Source organism: Capricornis sumatraensis, chromosome 20 (genome assembly GCF_032405125.1).
Source record: "Capricornis sumatraensis isolate serow.1 chromosome 20, serow.2, whole genome shotgun sequence".
NCBI classification, from domain to species: Eukaryota; Metazoa; Chordata; class Mammalia; order Artiodactyla; family Bovidae; genus Capricornis; species Capricornis sumatraensis.
Window position 1 is genome coordinate 40,976,734 of NC_091088.1, and position 17,141 is coordinate 40,993,874.

Below are 17,141 nucleotides of genomic sequence, written 5' to 3' on the forward strand. Positions count from 1 at the left end.
GTGCTACCCAGGAAACTACAACGAAAATGGGTGTTGAAAGAAAAGGGTAATGGGCGGGAGGGAGATTATGGACAACTTAATCACTTAAATCACGCCAAGGTTTGGGCGCGCCAGTTATCTTTTTTCATTAATAAAACCAAGATTCTTAGCTGCCCTGCCTGATGCAAAAACCAACAACAACAAAAAAACTTGTGAGAATGCTTTGTACACCCTAACTGCAGAAATCTTTAAGAGTAATCTTGTTTCCAGCCCAGGAAAGCCTCGCTTGCTTTGGGTCCAACTTGCACCAGGCAGGGCGCAAGAATGTTGGGACAACAGAAGCTGTGGGTTCCGCCCAGGGAAGCCTTGGAGCTCCACTCGGAAGAGCCGCAGGGGCGGCCACAGCACCAAAGGGAAGGGGGGCTTGCGAGCGGAAACAGCTCAGGGGCCCAGGGAGGGGCGGCTAGGCCAGTTTGAGATCAGGCCAAGCTCCCACGGAGGCGGGGCCAACACCGAAAGGCCGCGAAAGCGGGGCGGGGCCGGACCAGCTGGGACTTGGCGACAACCGAGGCCTGACCCCAGCCTGGCGCCAAGCTCCGGGTGTTCCAGAGGCTTCCGCGAGACCACAATTCTCAGGGGCTCGCCCCGGCGGCCTCCCTCCCTAACTTAGCCTCACCTCCCGCGCTACGGGCCGTGTCTGGGCCTCGGCGCATAGGACGTCGGGAATGGTAGTTTTCTCCTAGCGCACCTATACCAGAAAAGAGCACGAGGAGGACTGCGTTTCCCAGAGTGCAGCGGGGTGGCAAGGGAAGGCAGGGGGGAAGGGACAGTCGGTCGCAGACCGCGCTGGGTTGCCGCCGCTGCTGCCGCCATCGTGCCAGCCCCTCGGGTGAGTGTCGGGGCTAGCGCGCCGGGGCGGGGGCTGGGCCGCAGGAGCTGTGCTCCGGGTCGCCTGGAGCTTCTGCTGCAAGTCCCCGGGCGGCCCCTCCCCTACCCCCCCCGGCGGCCCCAAAGCCGCGCGGGGCCGGGGCCATGTGTCGCGCTCGGCTCCGCCTCCCGCCGGTCCTCTGAGGCGGCGGCCGGGGGAACACAGAGGAAGCCAGGAACCTATTTCGGGCGTACCGTGCAGGTGGCGGGCACACCGGACCGCTCCGAGGCCAGGCCTTTTTCTCTGGTCTGGACCACCAAGATGGGGCGCTCCGGGCCCCGCCCCGTCTGGCCTAGCCAGGCCTGCCCGAGTCCCGCAAACTGCAGGCAGGCTAGCAGGCGGACCCCATCCCCACGTCCTGCCGCCAGCCCGCCAAGGATTCGGGGATGGGTAGACGCCACCCAGCCCGTTCCGGAGTCAGCATTGGGTAAGGGCGCCCGCGTGCAGCAGCCCTACCCTCCTCCGGTTCTGAACCACAGCTCGGCTAGGATGTAGGTGAGCGCTCACTTGCTTGTTTGCCGGCTGAGAGTGCACGAAACCTATCTCCCACTCCGGAACTCATGCGTAGGTTCTTCTGCGTGGAGGGCAGGGTCAAGGAATCTGGCGTGGGAGGGGGTTCCATGTGGGACTTAACCCCCAGCAACCTTGGAGAATCTGGCCTGAGGAGACGAGGCGGTTCCGGACTCGTAGGCTCAGCCCCCGCCCTTCTTTCTATCAGTGACCAGACCTCAGCCGTGGGTGGGTTGGCCGGCTGCGTTAGTGGAGGGAGGGAGGGAGGAAGCCAAGGAGGTGAAGCTGAATATATGAGCCTCCAACACATTGTTAGATATCTTCAGTACAGCCTAATCCTCCCATCTGCTGCTCCCAGAGTCGTCTGCCCTTCTCCATAGAGGAGGATGATTCCATGAGGTTGGTAACAATAAGGTGGGGTTTGATGGAGGGGAAGGTACAATCCAGGTCTGAGGTCTGTGAGCCTAGTGCCAAACGAGGCTGGGCTGCAAGTGACATTGGGGGAGGGGCACATTTGGGCTGTGAGGCCCTTCTGAAGCCTGGGTGGCAGAACTAGGGCTGGAGACTGCAGAAAGTCAGGCTTCCTCTCTTGCTTGCTCACTCATCCAACATTCAGAGCGACCTCTGAATAGGCAGAAAGCTGGTTGGGCCTTGGGAAATTGCCTTTAATGAAGGCACGGGTCTCCATTGAGTTCTAGAGGAAGGGGAGTAGGTAGCCATAGAGTGATCCTCAGGCTGGCTTTGGGAAGGCCCTTCCTGACTGAGTGATGATAAATTAAGGGACGAGTCCAGAGAAGACCATGGGATATGGGGAAAAGACAGTTTGTCAAGCCTTGAATTTTCTGACCCATTGCAGCTAATGAGCCACAGTTCTCCCAGGTACTAAAGAAGCAGCCAAGTCTTTGCACACCTGCCTCAGCAGCAGGCAGGTCTCTTAGGAGAGTTGAGTTAAGCCCATAATGCACCACCCTTGGAATTTTTTTTTCCTTTTCTTGATTATTTCCCCAGGTAGTATTTTTCTGGTCATTGAACTCAAGCCTTGGAATTTTTCCTGCAGTTGCATTTTCCACGGTTAAGGAGGATAGGCAAGGATCTGTCTAGATCTCCTCACCCAGGCCTGCTTTCTCCTTGTCTTTCACTTTCTCCTAGTTCACGTCCTAGCCTACGAGCGTGAACTAGTCAGGTTCATTCAGCAGGCTCAGGAGAGGCCTGGTTGGCCCATGGAGGTGGGCAACAAGGAGGGCGTACCCACAGGACACACGTAGGATCAGTGTGATTGGATGTCTTTACCGTGCCATAAGCAGTTATTTCAAGATCTTCTTGAGATTGTCTGGGTTGCTTCTTTCTAGGACACTGGTGTCAGGTGAGTTAGGCTTTATGACTGTGGATTAGTTCACAGATTCCAAAGCCCTAGGTGACTTGATCACAAGGGTTTTCTTTGAAGTCAAAATGCTGTTGATCTTTCTCATAAGTTACCTGGGAGGAGGAGGGATTCAGGTCCCTCCCTCTCATTCCACACCTTAAGTTCCGTATAACTTCTGTGTCTGGGGTCAATCATCTAGCCATTGCTACGCATCCTGACCCCCATAAGTCCTTGACCCTTCTGGAATTTGGCAAGCTGTCTGCGGCTCAGAGCTCAGAGATAAGAGGAGAACACCGAGATTGTCCACAATCAGTATGCACCCTCTCTAGTCATGTACTGCTGACTTGGGTGGTGGGGCCTGGCCTGGGACATTCAGGATATGGCTGCGTAATAAAGGGTCAGGCTGTGAGGAGACTGGGTTCTCAACCAGCTCAAAACTGTGTCACTTGGTGACGTGGAACTCACCTCTCTGAGCCACATTTCACTTTCTTCTGACTTTCCAACTGGTGGGTTGGGATGGAAAGAATGATTTATGTAAAAGAATGCTCAAATTTTAGGATTGGAAGACACCTTATATCAAAAAATTCTAGAATCCCTTTACTAAGGCATTAGTATCTCACTTGAAATTATTTTTTTCTCATCTCCCACCAATGATACATTTTACTCAGCCACCATTTTTGTGGCCCTTTTCTGTATGTCAGGCTCTGGGCAGAAGCTGGAGGTAGAATAATGAGTTCCTACCAAGTCCCGGTGCTGGGGAAAGGAGGTCACAGTAGTCAGGGAGACAGAATGTTGCTATTATGTATTGAGGTCTAAGTTGAAGAGACCCACAAGGGACTCTTTGCCAAAGGTTGGTGGGGGGAGAGGCTTCTGAGTGACAGAGCACCAAAGAGTAAAGGCTGTTAGTGAGCCCACTCTCCTTTCCAGAGCCTGAAGAAACCATGGAGCAAGGTATCCCTCGGGATGCTGGGCCCAGGAAGGTCTGGGATCCCTTGTGCAACTTGGCCGTCACCACTCCAAATTGCTGTTGCTGTTGAGTCTAGATAGATCTTCTGTCACCAGCTCCTCGTCCCTCAGAGGTTTCTGCTGGGTGTTTTCCCAGTACCTGAGAACCTCACCAGCATTTTGTGGCCCATGACCTCCTTCCCTGCCTGAACCTGGCTTGGTGCCTTCTACCTCTTTGACTGAGACCCTTTCAGGTCACTTATTCAAGTGCCCAGTGCTCTTGGAATGATATCTATCAGGACATCTTTCCAGAGTGAAACAGGTGCCCTCCCCAGAAGTGAAAGGGAGTAGTAGTTCTTTTGGAGATTGGGCAGTGGATCCAAAAAGTTCTCCACAGGGTGGACCTTGAATGTTAGGCAGGATTTCTGTGGACGGCTTGAGCTGAACCTCCTGATGGGCCTGTTTTTAAAGTCTGTATTTTTTTTTCTGATGGGCCATGAGAATGTTTGTGTGTGGGGGGGTTGGGTTTGCATGGTATTGGAGAAGACTTGAGAGTCCTTTGGACTACTAGGAGATCAAACCCGTCAGTCCCAAAGGAAATCAACCCTAAATATTCATTGGAAGGACTGCTGCTGAAGCTGAAGCTCCAGTACTTTGGCTACCTGATGTGAAGAGCCAACTCATTGGAAAAGACCCTGATGCTAGGAAAGATTGAGGGCAGAAGGAGCAGGGAATGGCAGAGGATGAAATGGTTAGACAGCATCACAGAGTCAAAGACATGAACTTGAGTACACTCCTGGAGAGAGTGAAGGACAGGGGAGCCTGGCATGCTGCGGTCCATGGGGTCGCCAAGAGTCAGACACCAGTTAGAAACTGAACAACAGCGCCTTCCCCAGTTTTGAGATTTTGTGATTTCTTGCTTTGACCACATATAGCAGGAGTTCCTGAAGACTCTTCCTGAGGGAGGTGCTAGTGTGCGAGTTATCCCTGCAGTGGCTCCAGGGGTGACCGATGCTGCTGGTCAGCTCCCATACCACCAGGTCTGTGTGGCACCATCTCCATTCTCACTCTTTCAGCTGAAATGTGTCTTCCTGGGAGGAATCATTTGTTCAGGTCTGACTGTGACTCAGGAAGGTAGCCAGGGAAGAGGGACACAAGAGGACCGGGGTTCATCCTTCTCACTACCCTGGGCTTTTATTTATTGATGGTACCTGCTATATGCCAACTCCTTAAGCACTCAGGCTGGAGAACGGTCTACCCTGGCAAAGGAGAATCTCCTCTCATGAGAGGGATGTGTCCAAGGAACCTGGGAACTGAGGGTAGTTTGCCTCAGTAAACGGGGAATTTAGGAATGTTTGTTTCCTAAAGCCTCAGGTAGCCCATCAGAGCCACTGGTCTCTTCAGGGCAGAAACTGCAGCCCCCTGGAAGGACATCTGTATAGAGACATTGGTTTCACTTGCAGAGGTGGTTCAGGCCCAGGTCAGTGCACGGTCTCATTTGTAGGTTGTACACCTGCTGTGACAGGCCGAGCATGCACTTAAAGGCCTTCCCTTCTGATGGGCATAGACTTGCCAATTTCAAAGGGGAAGAAAAGGCCTAGGCTCCATTCTTCATTTTTCCATCTATGCTTCTTGCTACTTGACATGGGCTCTCAACTATTCCAGTCCAGGCCAGTTTTGTAGACATTTTCATGCCAGCTATGCCCCAGTGGCCTTATGTGGTCTTGAATTCTTAACTTCTCAAGAGTCTTGGTTTCATCTACGAAGTTGCAATAATCATGCCAGCTTTACAGAGCTGAGAGGCTGGAATGAGAGAACACATGTATGTAATAACTGTTTGGTTTACAGGGGTTTGACTGATGGTACATGAAGCAGCAAGTTCATGGATGGGAACTGTCTAGGACAGGGCCCCAGAGATCCCTGAACCACCTCGGAAAGAGGGCTACTCAGGAACTGAGTATGGGCAGAGCAGAGGGACTAGAATACAGGTCTCAGGATTCCGCTTCTGGGCCAACCAGGGCAACCTGACACCCCTGGAGCCCTTTCCAAATAGAAGAGGAGAAGGCCCTTAGTGTGCTTGGGGCACCTAGACCTCAGGGGTCTGCCCTGGGAAAGGGTTCTGTCCTGGGCAGCAGACCTTGGCTGCTTTCTCTCCCAGCTGCAGGCAAGTGAGTGGTGAACGAGGCTGTTGCCAGTCCTGGGTCAAGGCTGTTCCTCAGTGTGGTGTCCTACAGGAGGCTGAGATTACCCTCCTTCCCAGCTCTTGACCCAGTGTTCACCTCGTACCTGCCAGCTGAGTCCTGCTTTATATCCGCATTTGATTACCCCTAACATCCTCATAATTACTGATGAAGACAGGGTCGGAGGGTCCTGCCATGAGGGAGAGGAGAAGCAGGCTAGCAGCCAGGCCTTTGACAGCGTGGTCCTGTGCCTCCTCTTCAGCCACAGTTGTCCCTCAGGTGATGAGAACCTTGGGAATTGGGGTGGGAGGGAGGGGCCAAGCACCACTAACACACAGCTCAGACAGATGGCTGGGTGGAAGGCAAAGGATTGTTTCCTGACAAATTGGACAGAAGGTGTGTGTGGAGGTGAAGTGGGTCACCTGGCCACTTAAATTGAACAAGGTTTTCCCAGAACACACTTCTCCAGAGAAGAGGGCCTAGGTGAGGCACCTTGCAGACAGAGACGGGGTGCCCCCATCAGGGAGAGGGACCACTAACAAATATGTAAACATGGTAATCTCATGCAGTGACAAGTGCTAAGAAGATGAAGCAGGATGATGAAATGAGTAACCGGGAGGCCACTTTAGACTGAATGGTCAGGGAAGGTGTCTGTGAGGAGGTGACCTTTGAGTGGACACACATGTGACAAGGAGCTAGACACATGAAGGAGGATTTGGATACATCTAGGAGGAAGGATGATCCAAGTAGAAGGATCAACAGCTGCAGAGCCCTCCAGTGAGAACAGGCTCAAGATGTTCCAGAAATAGGAAAATGCCCAGAGTGGCTGCAGAGGACGAGGAGGAGTGGGTGGCCGGAGATGAGGTTGGATAGCTGGGAGGCCAGGTCACCCAGGGCCTTGAAGGCAGGATAAATGGTTGAGAGTTTGTCAGTGGAGAATGGGAAGGCTGCTGCACATGATACACAGTACTCTTCAGATCAGTGTCTTCCCCTCTGGTTGCAGCCCATAATGCTCACTCTGTTTGGTCCACGCCTCTGCTCTGGGTTTAAGCCAGAGTTGTCTGTCAGTTCTACCTGTCGGAGTCCTTCCCAGCCTCTGCTTCAGGGCTCTTGAGGCCTAGCAGACAGTAGGTGTGAAGGTCGTAGTGCTGAGTTGGTGCTGAGTTCAAGGATCCCACTATAAGCTCGCACATCTGGTGTTCTCTGTGGGCCTCAGTGATAGACCGTCCAACATGAGCATCCTTCTGTTTGAAAGTGTGGAGTTAGTAATGAATGTCCTCTTCCTCTTTCTCATCACTCTCCTGACCCCAGTCCTGCCCCAGATCCAGCTAGGCCCACATTTATCTCTGCTTCGCTGAGATGGCGGAATGGGGTTGTGACTTTGAAGGTTTAGGAAAAGCCTGAGATCATCCCCCATGAAAACGTCCATTGTTTGGTGTGGCAGTCTGCCTGGTGCCTTTGTTTGGAGGCAGAAGCCCTGGTTCAAGCCTGTCTTGCCCCTTTCAGAAAAAGCCAAGGTTAGAGACCAGGGCTTCAGCCCTATGTATCATTCGTTTTTATCTCCAGACCGGTTGTCACTGGAAGTCTTGGTCCTGGAGCCCACTAAGCCTGGTTCCATCCAGTTCCACCATTTATTAGGCTCGTGACCTTGAGCAAATTCAGCTGACCTTGCTGGGCCTTGTTTTGCTCATCTCTAACATGGGAGTTGACTCACACAGTGTTAGAACAAAATGCATGTAAAGCCATGAGCACATTTCTACACTGAATACGCATTAGTGAAAATGAGACATCAGCTGGACACTACTGTTTCAAGTTTCAAAATACTGGAAACACTGACCCAGAATTTGAGGAGCAAAATGAAGGGTTTTTTTTTTCTGTTACCCAGTAAGATCTCCTGGGCCAGAGCTTTTAACCTGATGTGTATGACAGCCTCAGGGACTGTGAACTACTTGAAGTCATTGACAAGACTGGGGCATCTCTGCCTCTGTGTGGTTTGATTGGGAACGGGCCGCAGTGTATGAGACATTCTTAGAGAGTCTTTGCACCCACAGAGACCTAAGGGTCAGTGAAGGCTGATGCTCAGTGGGTGAGAGGTCACCGAGATCATTTCTGCTCCTCGAGGAGCCTGGCCTCAGTCAGCCTGAGTGAAGCAGGAGGAGGTGGTCAGCGACCCTCTCGGAAGAGCTGTAGAAGCTGTCATGAAGGTCAGTCCCCAGCCTCACGTGAGGCTGTCCGTCAGCCTTGGCATTGTGTTTCTTTCCAGGCTATTCTTTCCACAGTAAATATATTAGAAGCAAGGCTGGGGCTGGCTGGCCATCCTGGGGAACCCCCAGCCCAGCCACCCCTCCCCTGTGTCCCATAGGGATGGGAGGTGGCCCCTGCACCCTGCTGCTTTTTCTAGGCTCAAGAATAACCACCTCCCAACTACAGGGTGAAAGCTTTGTGGAAGATGTGGAGTCAGTAACTGGAAGTCCCATAGTTTGCTGGACTCTGGGCTGGGAGATTCAGGGGGTGGGACGGGATCTGGCAAGAACCACATGGGAATGCTCACAGCCCAGAGCCACAGTGGAGTGGGCCCTGGGTGTGCCGATCCAGGCTTGCACATGGGGTTGGGGGTCAGTAGTTGGGTCTGCAAAGGAAGACCCAGATGGGAGGCATCTGAACGGTGACGTGAGGGGAGGGTGGGCATCCCAGTGGGAGGACTCACTGTGCAAAAACCCCAGGAGCAAACTCTGAAGTTCCGGTGTGTTTAGGTGTGGTGCTGGATCGAGGCAGGAGAGAATGGCTGAGGAGTTAGGGACAGGTGTGGATAGCCACCTGTGGGCCTTCAGGTGTTTGACTTTGAACCCAAGGGTGAGGGGTTTGTAGGGGAGGGACATGGCCAGTCTTGTGGCTTAGAACTCAAGGACGCAAAATTAGCAGAAAATAAGTAGTGGCCTTAACCAGAGAACTCAAGAATCAGCACTGATGTACTGGGCAAGTTGGGGCCACAGGCTGAACCTTGGTTTTTCCACCTGTAAAGTGGGCTGACAGTGAAATCGACCACATGATTACTACACAGAGGTAAACACATCAGGGTCAAGCAAGCCTTGAACAAGATTGCTGTGGGCTTCAGGGGCACCACTTGACATCTCTAAAGCAAAGTCTTCAATCCACATAGCTTTGAAGGTTCCTGCCCACCCTTTTTGAGTAGTCCTGTCCCTCAGGAGAGCTCCCTTTGCCCTGTCCCCTCTACCCAGCCAAAGGGCTTTTCTGTCCCTTTATCCCTCCAACCTCTTTACTCCACCTCTGCCTCTGCCAAGTCATTTTTGTGTTAGAAACTTACACACCATTAAGAACAATGTTGAGAAAGGAAAAAACACCTCACTTCCTTCACCTCAGTGTCCCACCACATGGCGCCACTTTTCTTTGGATAGCTTCTGGTCTTATTTCCCCTCACCCTCCATCTCCCGCTTCCCGGTTTCCTGCCCTTATCTCTTCTTGTGTCCCCAGGCACGTGCTCATGTTGTTTCTCCTGATGGGCACACTCCTCCAAGACTTTCTCTGAGTGCTGCTGAGAACAGAGGGCAAGATGGCCCTAGTTCATTCTTCCAGCTTTCCCCTGCCCCAGAGGTCTTGAGAAGCTCAGCAGGGCATCTTGGGAGTGTGATGTGGTGGGGTTGGGCTGCGATGGGTGAGTCGTCGGCGGAAGGGGCAGAGATGCGCAATGCTGGGCTCTGTCATGCCTCCAGTGACCCGAGTTTGCATGTGGTGCTGTCGCAGTCTGACCCCTTGAAAATGTGACCAAGACAGAGCAGCTGAGAGCAGCTGTGTATCCTATGTTTTTCCCACTTGTTCTATTTCTTGGCAGAGAGCAAGCTGGGACACTCCTTGTCCCAAGCAGGCGCAGCTGGGCCCAAGCTTTCTCCTGTGCTGCTTTTAGACTTTCCTGGACATTTAGTCATCCCAGCACTGTGCTGCTATTTTTAGTGCCACCACCTCCTAGGGAACCTAAAATAAAGCTGGCTCAGCTTCCTGGCCCCTCATTGGCTGGAGCGTTGGTCACAGGCTGGGAGATTGGCTGAATTGGGCATAAGCTACTACCCACTTCCACTGTCCTTCCTTTGGTTCCTCTGGCTTAGGGTGAGGTCATAGGGACCAGAGCAAGCCAGCACTAACCAAGCTGAGTCAAGAGCTTTACTGGGTTCCCTTAGTAAGACCCCACTGGCAACAGCAGGGTTCCACCCCCTTATAGAGAAGAGGGCTGAGGCCCTCAGGATGGCAGTGACTTGCATCAGATCCCACTACTGCCAGTGGTTGTCTGCCATGGTCAAACCCCCCTCCTTACAACTTGGGTTCAGAGTCCTGTTATTAGGAGAGAGTGGGTGGGTCCTGTGCAGTCAGAAACAGCTATAGTACAAAACAGGTCTGCTGTCATGGGTCCTGCAGCGAGATGTGCTCCACTCTACCCAGGAGGAGCCTACCAAAGCCTACCAAAGCTCTTCTGTCTGGGGCTTGGATTTTTCATCTAGCAGCCTTGGATTCCTGATATCTGTAGCAGGGTGGGGTGGAGGGGGTGCGGCTCCCCTCTTGCTTGGAGACCGGAGAGGGGCAGCCCTTCTGATGGAGTCAGTGCTGGGATGGGGTGTAGAAACATGACTCATTTTCCCCTCCCAACCTTCCTTTGCCCGCCCAGCATTTCTGTTGTCATCTGAGATCCTCTGAACTCATGGTCCCAGCTCTCCAGTTGGCAGATGTAACCCTTCTCGGTGATGAAATGATGTCATGTGGCCTCAAAGAAGTAAACTTCCCCCTTAAGACAAAGTGAGGGAGGATCACTTGCTGTCTTTGTTGCAAGTGGGACCTTGAGGAACCATTTCTCCCCACTCTCACTGGGTCTTCTACCTGCCAGTAAGGCCCTGGGGTAATGTTAAGGGCCTGAGTGCTGCAGTCGAAGACAGTTTACTCAGACATCAGTAGTTCCTGACCTGCAAAATGGGAAGAATAGCAGTAACTGGGTGTGCAGGTTGTTGAGAGGATTAAATGAAAAGAAATGGGCAGAGTGCTTAGCTCCTCCTCAAAAGCTCATCCTCTGTAGTACTTGCTCTGACCTTCCTTCATCCAGGCTCCACCCTCAGGACCCATCCTTCTACATGATTCTGACACCAGGAGGGTCTGAGTTGTCCACCTCTGGGCTCCCTGCACTTGTCTGTATTGAGGGATTGTTTATCAGTTCCCTGGGTCCTCTCCGTGTTCTCCGGGAGCACAGACCTCAGCAAAGCACTGCCTGCTCAAGGAGGTTTGGGAGGGGTGGGGGTCAGTGAAGAGACTGACTGGCTACCTGCTGCTTCCACGGTACCAAGGTACCAACGCTTCTCTTCCTGTCTTGCTGGACTTACAGGTCTCAACGAGGCCAGGTGACGCTCCAGAATGGGAGACAAGCCAATTTGGGAGCAGATTGGATCCAGCTTCATTCAGCATTACTACCAGTTATTTGATAATGACAGAACTCAACTAGGCGCAATTTATGTAAGTCTTCTGCTCTAGCACCAAAACGGGATTCCAGGGGATCAATTCAGATGTGGGGCCAGTGCCTCCAGTTCACAAGTTCTGGTACCCCTCACTGGATTCGCTGAGCCCTTTTATCTGAGCTACTCTCCGCGGGATATGGGGCTTAAGGCCTAGCCCAGCTCCCCGGGCCACATGGGCCTTTCTGTCATCTTCTGCATGAGTGAGATTCTTAGGTGATCTAGTGGATCTACGTGAGTGGTACCATAGGCAGCACATTCTGGGCTCGCCCTTCCCTGGTCCTGGGAGTGCCTCTGCTCCAGACCAGGCAGCGGCCAACAGAGGCTAGGGCTCCTGGTGCCCCCTGGAGGCAGCAGCTGCTAAGAATCATCAGTGCACCTCAGATCGCTCCTGGAGGCCCCAGGTCCAGAGTCCTTTGAAGAGCTAAAAGCCCCTGAATGCTCATGGGAGGTGGGTGTTTCTTGAGAAACCCTTCTATGTAGGCATTTTTTACTGCTATGTTAATGATGTTCATATATACCAAGAGTTACTTGGATTTGACCCTGCCCAAAACAGAAATGTGATTGATCAGGCCATGCCTAGCAGGTCTGCCCAGGATAGAAGTGATAGGAGTCATCACGCACAGCCTTGGAGCCTGATGGGCTGTGGGCAGACTCCTCTGTCTCCCTCAAAAAGTCAGGGCCAGTTCAGACATTTTGAAGAAAAGAAAGGGATCTTAGCAGTGGAAGGCCAGATCCGGCCCAGGTAATTGATTGTCATTATCACAGGTAGAGGGTTTTAAAAACTCAAACTGGTCTGACTGGGATCTTTGCCAGTTCTGTCTTACTGCTTTTGAAATCAGTTAAAGCAGGTCTGACCCAGAGAAGAGTTAGCAATGTCTTTAAGGAGTACTTTATATGTTGTTTTACGTAAAGCTCAGCACGTTTTCCCTTTAAACATCAGGAAACAGATTGGGGCGGGGTCGGGGGGGGTGGATAAAAACTAGTTTGCCTAATGTCAGAGCTGCTGAGTAGCAGAGGCACTTTTGAGCTCTGCCCCAGGAGGCTATGGTAGGAAAGATGGGGTGGGGAGGCAATGAAGCTGTGGGTTACACGTTGATGGTTGGGAGGGTCCCAGAAGAGGCTGTGTCAGCCTCCACCTCTCCCTGACCCCACGGGAGGGGCCTCTGTGGAACTAACTCTGGGCTCTAGAGATGGTGTTGAACATAGATGTTTCCCAGTTCGTTCTGTTTTTTCTTCCAAGTTATTTCCGATGATTATTCTGGGACTGGTGCTGACTGCCCAAACAACAGGATGGTTTTTGACTGAGTCTTGGTCACATGTGGCCAGCCTGGAGCTCATCCATATCAAAGGCCATACAACTTTTTGGATAAAAAGTGGGAGATTAGCTTACTTATTAAGAAGTTTGTGTTTTGTTATATAGTCTTTCAGAGATTGGGCTCTGCAATGCTGGGGTATAATTAAAGTTGTTAATCGTCTGAAGTTTGGAAGTTACCCTCATTTCCCTTCTTTACAGACAGGGAAACAGACATGGACTCATGTTCCCCAAGCAGGACCCTCTTGGGGGTCTTTTCAGGGCCTCAGCGATATTCCTTGTGCTCTGAAGCTCTGACCCCAGATTTCCTGGTTTTCAGATTGATGCGTCATGCCTTACGTGGGAAGGACAGCAATTCCAAGGGAAAGCTGCCATTGTGGAGAAATTGTCTGTAAGTAAGGGCCAGGGCTGGACTGCAGGCAGCTCCTTCCCGCCACTGCTAGCCACAGCCCACCACCTATTCTTTCCCTTGCAGAGCCTTCCATTCCAGAAGATCCAGCACAGCATCACGGCGCAGGACCATCAGCCCACACCGGACAGCTGCATCATCAGCATGGTCGTGGGCCAGCTCAAGGTAATGATGCTGCTGCCTCGCAGGGCCCCGTCCTGCGCCTCGGGGACGCCCAGACGAGCTCGGCACTCTAGCCATCAGCCACACAGGGCGATTTTTAAATTGCATGAAGTAAAGCGAAATAAAATTAAAATGTAGTTCCTCAGTTGCATTAGTTATATTTCAGGTGCTCAGAGTTATTCATGGCTGCCTATTGGACAGCACAAACCTAAAATATTTCTGTTATTGCAACAAGTCCTATTGGAGAGCACTGGTATAAAGCCTTCTTGGAAAAGGGACAGTGAGGTATAGGAACAGGATAGGGCTGTGATCCCAGCCACTGGGCCTTTGTACTGCCCCCAAGCTATAGGGGAGCCTTCTGCAGGCAGCTGACCCTGAACTGGAGTCCATGCTACCACTCCCCAAGCTGGCTGCTGGCTCTTCCACCTGCTGAACAAAGCAGATTCTGGGAACTCGTGCTTCTCTTTGCATTTCTAATTCCACTTCTCAAGACCTGTTAACCTTCAAAGCTTTCCTGTGGTCCTTTGGTGCCTCTGCCCGTCCACCCCACCGACCTTCCAGGAACTCCTACTTGTTATACTCTGACAGACTGAAGATTTCCAAAAAGCCTCTCCTTCCCAAAGTAGGACAGATGAGCTGCCCCTTAACCAGGATCCAGCCTCCTGGGCATGTGGCATTATGATCCCCAGAATATCAGACCCACATGCCTTCTCCCTAGGCTAGGCAGGGCTTCCTGAGTCCAATACAAGGGTGGAGGGAAAGAGTGACCCTCTAGGCCTCTCCACTGGACCTGGATGGACCTGCCTTCTGGCCTGGTTTTTCCTGTCAAGTTTCTTCTGCCAGTCCAAGATAGCCTGCCCAGAGAGTGTGCTCAGATAGGCCTTGGGGGTGAGGAGGTCTTTTCTGGGGTCTCAGGGTATACTTTCCCAGGCTGAGGTCAGTAAGCAGTGCCTCTTTTCACCTGGCTTTAAGTTCTTCCTGGTGTTTCTGTCCAACCCCCAAAAGACTGATTTACCTCCTTGCTGATGATAATTCCTGGAAAAAACAGTGATGTTAGAAACACAGCTGGTTAGTTAGGCTTCTACCTCAACTAGGCCTCATCGGGGTGTTCTGCAGTTTGGCTGGAGGTCTCTCACCCTTTTTTTGTTGCAAATATTATACGTTACATGACAAGAAACAGATTACCTGATAGGGATGCATTATTTTTTTTTCTCTGTAGAGTTGTAATTGGTGTGAGCTTGGTTTTGAGCCTTTTCTCAGGTACAAAGTCATTAGTAGTATCTTCTCGTGGCTGGAGTAACTAACATAATCAGACACTAAGACTAGTTTTTAGACTACCATGAGTTACATGATAAGCGCCACAGAACTCTTTCAGACTGGTCACTTCTGCCCAGAAACATGGACTCAGAGGCGCTATGTTGTCTTCTATATTGCTGTAGCTAACTGTTGAGTTGTTCTGCAGTTTAAGTGTACATAGCAGTATGAGCTGCCACCTCAAGTCCCCTTTGTGCCAAGTTCAATGTTACATACATCATGTCAGTTCACAATCACAAGTACCGCGGGCTCTCCTAGGATTTGTGTCCAAGATAGAAGGACCTGATTGCCAAGTCAGCATTCTCCTCCAACTGAACACCCTTCCTGTTCCTTGGCCAACTTAACTGAACCATTTTTTCTCTCCTCACAGGCCGATGAAGACCCCATCATGGGGTTCCACCAGATGTTCCTATTAAAGAACATCAACGATGCTTGGGTTTGCACCAATGACATGTTCAGGCTTGCCCTGCACAACTTTGGCTGACCTCCTCCCAGCCAGGCACTCATGCTGTTTCCTCCTCCCTCCTCTTCCCGATACTATTCACACTCCTCCAGATGCTCCAAATATCATTCACAAACGAGCAGGGCCGCGGTGGGCGTGGGCGCAGTGCGCTGCTGCTACCGAGGTGTTGTGCATGATGTTTGGACGCTAGACTAGTTGCATCTGACAGGAGAAGTTTGTGTTGTACCAGCGCATGCCTTGGAAAGACTTAAGTAATGCAAAAGGTTGTCTTTTTTTTTTTTTTTTTTTTTTAATCTACTGACAAGTTGCTCTAGTAACCCAAAGAAGTGAAGGAGAAAGCAGCTGCCTCACCGCCCAGATATTGATTTGTTCAGATGTTTCAATGCCTCATGATACAATAAAACCACGAAAATTTTCTTAACAGTTTAAATTGTTTGAATTAGTTGAATAGTGGGCTGGGCATCCATAACTACCCTGCCTCATTGGCTCTCTCATGTCTCACCATCCCACATCTACGCCCACTCAGCAATACCTGTTGTAAGGAAAAACACCGAAGCAGCACTCTGAGCTCAGGCAGCACTCTGAAGTCGCTTCTCTTAGAAGTCCTGTAGGGCATAGTGTTCCCTCCACCTGGTCTTGGAAAAGTGAGCTGCAGACAGGGAGAGCTCAGGTCTGAACGGAAGATTCCCTTGAAGCCTTGGCAGTCAGTTCTGACGTTTCCTGTGACCTCTACACTGGATAGGGTCAGGGCTCTAATGACAGGTGAGATAATGCAGAATCCCACCGAAGATTGAAAAGCCTTGGCAAAAATGGCCCATTAGGTTCAGGCCCTCTGCACTGAGGGCTCAGCAGGACCAAGTATGAGCAGGCATTTGAGGGAGAAGGGCCTGTTCTAGCCACAGAAGGGTCAGTATCATCCAGCATGCCCTGTAAATCCCAGGCCAAGCGGAGGGCAGCTCTTACCCTGTACCATCTGCTTTGGATATCACTACCAGAACGGGAGTGCCTCAAACAGCCAGCCTCCAATGCCCAGAGCCAGGCCTGGTTGGGTTGGAGTACAGATTTAAAACTATGAAAGAAAGCATTCTGAGTTTGAGGGATTCAGGTTGTAGGACATCTCTAGGCCTTCTCCTATTCCCTCCCTGACCACAGACACAACCTCACACTACTATCCTCAAATCCCAGGAAATCTCCGCTGTTGGGGCAGTTTCCCCTCCTTAGTTTTGGGGACAGACTTTGCCTAGTATCAATACAAATCCAGCCCTTTAGCGCTGAGACCTGTGGTGTAAAACTGATGGCAAAGTAGCAACCACAGACCAGAACCAAACCCAGGATTTGGTCTGGTGCCCTTTCTGGGGTTTTAGGGTTGGTGAGGGCACCAGAGCTTTGCCTGACATGCACAGCCCCCTTTCCTCCTGCACTCTGGATGGAAGCCAGGAACTTCCTCAGACCCCCACTGGTAGCCCAGCTATACTGGGCACTGGGCTGGATGGTGTGCTGTTTGAAATAACAGCATACTCAGGAGGTTTCAGTGGGACTAGTTTCTTGGCTGCTTTGTATTTGGGGGATAGAGGTTGGGAAGAGAGGTAGAAACCTGCTGCCTCTTAAACCACCCTGTATAAAATTTGCAATACAGCTTTTCCATGTACCTGTGCCTGAAATGTCTGCAATAAAGAAGTGTTTGTAAACCATGGTTTCTTTCTTTTTGCCTGACGGTGCAAGGTCATGCAGAGGGATGCTGGGAGACATTAGGGAACAAGGTGATTGTGGTGGGACCATCTCTTCTGCCCTTGCAATTCCTGGGTCCATGAATTCACAGGTCCCTTCAGACCTTCCCAGGTGGCTCAATGGTAAAGAATCTGCCTGCCGATGCAGGTAGATGCAGGAGACGGTTTGATCCCTGGGTCTAGAAGATTCCCTGGAGAAGGGAATGGCAACCCACTCCAGAATTCTTCCCTGGGAAATCCCATGGACAGAGAAGCCCGGCGGGCTATAGTCCATGGCGTCGCAAAGAGTCGGACGCGACAGCACGCTCGCCTGCTCAGGCTTTGGGTTACACTGACCCA

The 17,141-nt window shown here is 51.6% G+C and overlaps 1 protein-coding gene across 2 annotated transcripts; it reads left to right on the forward strand.

The window, feature by feature from the left end:
- The first annotated feature begins 786 nt into the window (after window positions 1–786).
- On the forward strand, window positions 787–16,684 carry NUTF2 (nuclear transport factor 2). Of its 2 annotated transcripts, none has more exons than XM_068992474.1 (5): window positions 787–868; window positions 11,286–11,413; window positions 13,047–13,118; window positions 13,203–13,301; window positions 14,983–16,683. In XM_068992474.1, exons 2-5 carry the CDS (start codon window positions 11,315–11,317, stop codon window positions 15,094–15,096), a joined length of 384 nt encoding a protein of 127 aa, XP_068848575.1. In that variant the 5' UTR covers window positions 787–868; window positions 11,286–11,314; the 3' UTR covers window positions 15,097–16,683. The 2 variants fall into 2 exon arrangements, with proteins under 2 accessions (XP_068848575.1, XP_068848576.1); XM_068992475.1 differs by lacking the exon at window positions 787–868 and adding an exon at window positions 8,092–8,109 and having other exon boundaries at window positions 14,983–16,684.
- Window positions 16,685–17,141: the final 457 nt, after the last annotated feature.

What these genes read in the sequence shown, in the direction of transcription:
- NUTF2 (XM_068992474.1), top strand. Translation starts at nt 11,315, where the DNA reads ATGGGAGACAAGCCAATTTGGGAGCAGATTGGATCCAGCTTCATTCAG. An exon ending in CTCAACTAGGCGCAATTTAT is followed by an intron (nt 11,414 to 13,046) that starts GTAAGTCTTCTG and finishes CCTGGTTTTCAG; the next exon opens with ATTGATGCGTCATGCCTTAC. An exon ending in CCATTGTGGAGAAATTGTCT is followed by an intron (nt 13,119 to 13,202) that starts GTAAGTAAGGGC and finishes TTTCCCTTGCAG; the next exon opens with AGCCTTCCATTCCAGAAGAT.